Here is a 5,671-nt window from a genome sequence, read left to right on the forward strand (position 1 = left end):
CGTCAAGAATTGGTGGACAAATCGAACCGGCGCAGGAGTCCCCAACAGAAAAGCGATGGCCTTACTGACCATGCTCGTGTCATGGACCATATGGAACGAAAAAAAATGCTCGGGTCTTCCGGCATAAGAGCGCACCACCGCCTGTCTTGCTCACTACGATCACTAACGAGGCAAATCTTTGGGTCACCGTCGGAGCAAAGAAACTAGGGTCTATTATTGTGTGTGAGTAATCTTTCATGCCGTGTAAGAGTGACTGTTGTAACAAACTCTCCTCTCTGTTTAATTAATATATGAGGCAAATCTTTTGCCTTGGTTTCGAAAAAAATAGATGAATAACATATACTTTTTCTTTTATAGTTTTGTTGAAGTCAAAATGCCGATAACGTGTGAAAGTACTCCAGGTAGTAGAAGTGGATTACAAATGAACCGTGTTCTCATTGGTTGAAGATTGCTGTACATACTAGTAGCTTATTTTGTTCACTCGGACGCGTCCGCGTTCACCACGGGTCTCTCCCAAAGCTGGAGCGATGTGATGAGCTCCCTGTACAAAGCTGACGAAGACACGGAGTAGTGAGCTCGAACAGTTTTGTCATCCCTTTCTGCGTCCCGTCTGTTGTGGGTGTGTAAGATCTTGCGAAGTCGACACGTCGGTCCTTTCCCTCAGTACTGTAGAACTGTATGAACCCTGCTTCGTTTCCATTGAGGAAGGGGATCGGTGTTTGAACGTCATGTAAAGGAATGGTTACCCATTCTACAGGCAAGCGCCTGTAGCTCAGTGGATAGAGCGTCCGTTTCCTAAGCGGAAGGCCGTAGGTTCGACCCCTACCTGGCGCGTTTCCCTTTTGCATTTTTGAATGTCTGATGAGAAAAAACTTCAGTCAATGTGGAGGCCACGTTTTGTGTTTTTCTCTTCAAGTTTTTACGCTCTTATTAATAAAGCCGACATTCACCGGCAGAAAAAAAAGAACTGATGACAGTGTTCATCACTTGAAGGCAAGCTAGTGTGCGTGTTTTTCTCATCAAGTTTTCGTACGCTCCTAATAAAACTGAGGTTACCGACAGAAAAGATTTGATGACAACGTTCATCGGCTGAACCTCGTCAGGCTGAGTGGCTGACACGTGGTAGTACCGAGAGTTTATCAAAGCATCATCGTCAATGAGAGACTATCCTAAGCGAGCCGGTGTGGGTGTTTTCCTCGTCAAGTTCTCGTACGCTCTTAATAAAGCCGACGTTCACCGGCAGAAAAGATCTGATAACAGTGTTCATCGCCTGAAACTCGTCAAGCTAAGTGACTGACATACGGTAATACCGAGAGTTTATCAAAGCATCATCGTCACTGAGAGACTGTCCTAGGCGAGCCGATCCATCTGAGCACTTCACTATTCTCCCTTCTGCGCTTCACTGTCGAACAGATAGCCTGATCTCATTCATAACCGTGTTCATCAGTTGAAGCTCCTGATGATGACAGACATAAACGCGGGAGGATTATTTTGCGAGAAGATTACTACTGGTAGCAAAGCATCGTCGAGACACGATAGTGGTACTACATCTGGTTCCAGAGCGGCGGCGATCGGTCGGTTCAGTTGGCATCAGCGCGCGCTTGGCCGGGTTTGGCTGCTCCGTTCGCCGCGTGGCGGACGGCGGCGGCGTCGTAGGGGCGGAAGCCGTGCGCCAGGGCGGCGCGCCACGCCTTGTCGACGCCGGTGACCGCGTCGCCGCACTCGTGCCCGGGCCACCTCTCCAGCGCGTGCACGATCCCCGCCGCGCGCCACGCGCTCATCACCCGCCTCGGCAGCCAGTTCTGCGCACACGAACAAGAACAGCCACGCGACATCAGCACGGTGCGTGCACAGTGCACACACAGTGGCATGGAGCCACGGACACAAATGCTGGATCTATGGTTGTTACCTCGCAGGCGTGGAGGTTCTCGTACGACTCCGGCGCCACGAGCGCGGGGGTGCTGTGGTACACGCAGTCGGCGCGGGCGTCGCCGCCGGCGGTGACCGGGAACTGGGAGTAGGGCACGAAGTGGGTGCCCGGCGTCGCCTTCTCCTGCTCCCGCGCCGTCAGCCCGTCGCCAACCAGCCACACCTGCAACCCGTTTCACGTCTGAGTCGCGGCGTCCACGTCCAAAAACAGCAGTAATTTTACTGCAGTCGCAAGATCTGCAGTTCGTGTACCTTGCTGCTGTGGCTGCATGACAGGGCCAGGCGGCCCCGGAGCTCCGGGCTGATCTGCTGCCCCAGCGCCTCGTGCAGATCCGCGTCCACCACCCGAACCTGTTCGACACGATCATGAACCAATCAATCATCCAAATGCAACATTGAACGGATCCAGATTATTGCTGTCAGTTTGCACTTGTCTTCTTCTGACGAATAGCAACAGTGTTTGCAGTGTACCTGAATGTCGCGTTCGCAGAGGGCCTGGGCCAGCACGCACACCACCTTGCACTCCTTCCCCAGGAGGAGCACGTCCCTGGCGCCGCGAGGGACCATGTGGAGCACGGCGGCGACGGCGAGGCTCGTCCCGTCGACGATCTTGGTCTTCAGGCCAGGCTTCCTGATCACGTACAGCTCCCCGTTCCGGTTCAGCTCGTAGCCCTGCACGCATCAAACAACAAAGCCCATCCATGTCAGCACCTTACTCGGTCAATTAGTGCCACCATGGCCTGAAAACCGACAATCTCATTCATACTGGAGCGCCAATGTTTCTTTTCAGAGAGTAGTACGAGTACTCCTATGTGTGTGATGAAGATCTGAAAATACTGCGTGCATGTATTCATGGCGCTGCTGCGCCTCGCACCTACTGTCTGCATCCCGCATTGAATCTACTAGCGCAGTGCTACTACTTGTAAGCAAATAAATTCATCAATGGCGCCAACGAAATGAATGCGGTTGCAGCGCGCATTGAAGGGGGGGTTCATGCGCTCGGACGGTAGCTTGCCTGATTCAGCAGCCCCAGCGTGAGCACCGCGGCGCCGCTTGCCTCCGCGTCCGCCACCGCCCGCTCCACCACCCGGCTCACCGCGTGCCCATCCTTCTTCGACGTGTACTGCACAAATAAATTAGTAGTGTTTCAAGCGAGGAATCGGAAAAATTAAGGAATGAATGGCGGTCATGGTCATGGTCATGGTGGATGTTTGTTGTTGTTGTTGCCTGTACCTCGGAGGTGTATCTCGGGACGACCCATGTCTCGGTGCTGAGCTTGCCCATCCTGTTGGCCTCGCACCGGAACGCCGTCCGGCCCAGCAGCGAGGCCAGCGCGGCGAGCGGCCGCTCCACCATCGCCAGTGCCCACGCCAGCGCCAACGGGGGGCGCGAGTCGAGCGGCGCGGAGGCGAGGGAGGCGAAGCCGAGGCGGAGGTGGAGGAGGGAGCCCGGCGCGGTGAGGTGGGTGAGGTGGACGACGTCGGGGGCCTCCTCCCGGCCGTGCAGCGTGCGCTCGTACAGGTCGTCGCTCGACTTGTCCATGGTGCCGTACACGTAGTCGTAGAAGGGCACGAACAGCGAGTAGTTGGTCCTGAACTGCGTGTGGTGCAGCGAGTGGAACCTGCAACCAAAATCCACGATGAATAATCTGACAAAACTCCATGGAAACTAACAAGCTCGTGCATGCATGGTCATGCAGGATTGGAGGGTGACTTACGATGGCGTGTACATGAGGTATTTGAGCGGCGGGAAGAGGTCGAAGAGGAGCTTGGGGACGAGCTCGAAGTTGCAGTGCCCCAAATAGTTCATGAAGTCGATGTAGACGAGGTAGCCGTTGGCCACGGCGACGGAGGCCATGCCGGTGGCCATCGTGGAGAGGAGCGGGATGGCGAAGAGGCCGAAGTAGACGGCCTCCTCCGCGAACGGGTGGATCACGGAGGTGACGGGCTCGGTCACGATGGACGCGTGGTGGTGCGAGTGGTACCGGGAGTAGAGGTAGTGGTGGTGCAGCGCCCGGTGGAACCAGTAGTAGAGGAACTCCACGGGGCCGAGGTGGAGGAGCACGGTGAGCACCATCCCCTTGGGGTTCCACCACGGCAGGCCCTGCGTCATCGGCGCCACCGAGTTCACCACGTAGAAGAGCAGCGCCGTCAGGATGATCTGGTCGTCCCTGCAGTTTACCAATGGAATGCATCCTCTGCTTCGTCAGCGCCTCCGGCCATGCCGCCATTGCCGTGGGGATGCATGCCTGAAGAAAAGATTAGTTACGGACCAGTTGCGCTCGCGGTCGACCTGCTCGAAGTCGAGGCTCTTGCTGACGATGCGGTGCTTGGAGCGGGCGGTCTGGTGGCGGGACACGGAGATCCACAGCTGCGTGTAGAGCAGGCGGAAGAGCAGCGTGGGCAGCACGAAGAAGCTGAGCAGGTCCCCCTCCTCGCCCCTCGCCGTCGCCGCCGCGAACCGGTACGTGCTGTACGCCGCCCACGGCGCCACCAGCGCGTACTACACGCACCCAAAAAGCAGAGCTGGTGGTCACCACGAGCTCTGGCCGAGAAAGATGGATGCATGCATGAATGGACAAAGATATGCATGGCGTACCTTGTAGTTTCCCATGTCGTGCCATGGCCACCGGGTGAGAGGGCCGGGCTTGGACGCCATGGTTCGCTCCTCGGAGACCCTTGCCGGAGCTCGGCTTCGCAGCAGAGCTGCTAGCTCTGTTGCGCGGCTGTGGGAGTGAGATGCTCGTCCCGATGGGGGTGGAGGATGGCAATGGCGGAGGGGCACCGGCTTGCATTTATACTGCTCAAACAACCAAGGAGCAGAGCAGTGGGGGAGTGGGGTCAAGTGCAGGTCGGGGCCGATCTTGATCGCCAACGGAAAGGCTTATCGGTTCCCTATGAGGGAAACTCGGGGCATTAGTGGGAGGTTAGTGGAAATCGACCCCATAAATTTAAATTTCCATCCGTAGGTTCGTTATACGTAGGTTTGGCATTTCTGGTCCCTTGTACGTGATGTGATCTCGGTCCCTGCCCTAGCCCGCCGATCGCGCTGCCGACCTCCGTAGAGTGTGGTACTCGGAGTCAAGTTTTGTGTCTACTGAACGGCGTTGGGCGCAAAAGGTGCAACGACACGATTCAAAATTCAAAAGGGGGACAAACTATTTGTGAGAGGCCTTACAATTACAACTTCCCAACCAACGGCGAGCGTTCGACTTTCTCCTTAGCTCGCCTTCTTCCTCCCGCCGCTCCCCGACATTGTTCAGCGACGAGGCTACCGTGTGCGCATTTTCGCCCCCCTCTTCCCAAGCTGCCACCTCCATCGGTCTGCCGTCATCGCCGCCGGTCATCCCTCTAAACCCATCGTCTTCTCTGGCTCCATTGACCGCCCCCTCCCTCCCGACCGCACCGCTGTCGCACCAATACAAGCCAGCCTCATCTCCTGCTCCATCGGTGACACCGCAACCGTGTCGTGCACGTTTCAGGTCGCTCCCGGCTCAGCGTCGCCGTGGCACTGCGGTCAGCCGCATCACGCCCGCCCCCCTCTTCGGATTGCGCTCTCTGAAAAATCGACTGACACGAGTTGCAAATTAATTCAGGCAGTTTACCAATAGAAAACAAGGTAAAATAATAAATTTGAAAAAGACTAGAAAACAAACCACGAGGGAGAAGTCACGACAAAAATGCCGTCTGCATGCACGACGCGCATGAGGATGAGGAAGTTGCATCACCATACGGAGTTGCAC

General features: G+C 56.2%; 1 protein-coding gene and 1 non-coding gene across 2 annotated transcripts; one reads left to right on the forward strand and one right to left on the reverse strand.

Annotated features, from left to right (window-relative positions):
* The first annotated feature begins 761 nt into the window (after nucleotides 1-761).
* On the forward strand, nucleotides 762-834 carry TRNAR-CCU (transfer RNA arginine (anticodon CCU)). Its single transcript has one exon. It is a non-coding gene; the product is annotated as a tRNA-Arg (tRNA).
* Nucleotides 835-1,354: 520 nt separating this feature from the next.
* Nucleotides 1,355-4,691, reverse strand: LOC123128943 (very-long-chain aldehyde decarbonylase GL1-6). The gene is made up of 9 exons (XM_044549063.1): nucleotides 4,528-4,691; nucleotides 4,202-4,431; nucleotides 3,647-4,099; nucleotides 3,163-3,550; nucleotides 2,945-3,052; nucleotides 2,401-2,601; nucleotides 2,182-2,280; nucleotides 1,910-2,092; nucleotides 1,355-1,802 (listed from the first exon to the last, which is right to left on the reverse strand). The coding sequence occupies exons 1-9, from the start codon at nucleotides 4,585-4,587 to the stop codon at nucleotides 1,581-1,583; spliced, it is 1,944 nt and encodes a 647-aa protein (XP_044404998.1). The 5' UTR covers nucleotides 4,588-4,691; the 3' UTR covers nucleotides 1,355-1,580.
* Between the last annotated feature and the right edge of the window lie 980 nt (nucleotides 4,692-5,671).

Source organism: Triticum aestivum, chromosome 6A (assembly GCF_018294505.1).
Source record: "Triticum aestivum cultivar Chinese Spring chromosome 6A, IWGSC CS RefSeq v2.1, whole genome shotgun sequence".
In the NCBI taxonomy this organism is placed as follows: Eukaryota; Viridiplantae; Streptophyta; class Magnoliopsida; order Poales; family Poaceae; genus Triticum; species Triticum aestivum.

Excerpts from the sequence above, each read along its gene's own strand:
- LOC123128943 (XM_044549063.1), bottom strand. The coding sequence starts at position 4,587 with ATGGCGTCCAAGCCCGGCCCTCTCACCCGGTGGCCATGGCACGACATG. Across the intron at positions 2,602-2,944 it reads CGCTGGGGCTGCTGAATCAG|GGCTACGAGCTGAACCGGAA; the intron begins GCAAGCTACCGT and ends TGATGCGTGCAG. Across the intron at positions 2,281-2,400 it reads TCTGCGAACGCGACATTCAG|GTTCGGGTGGTGGACGCGGA; the intron begins GTACACTGCAAA and ends CGTGTCGAACAG.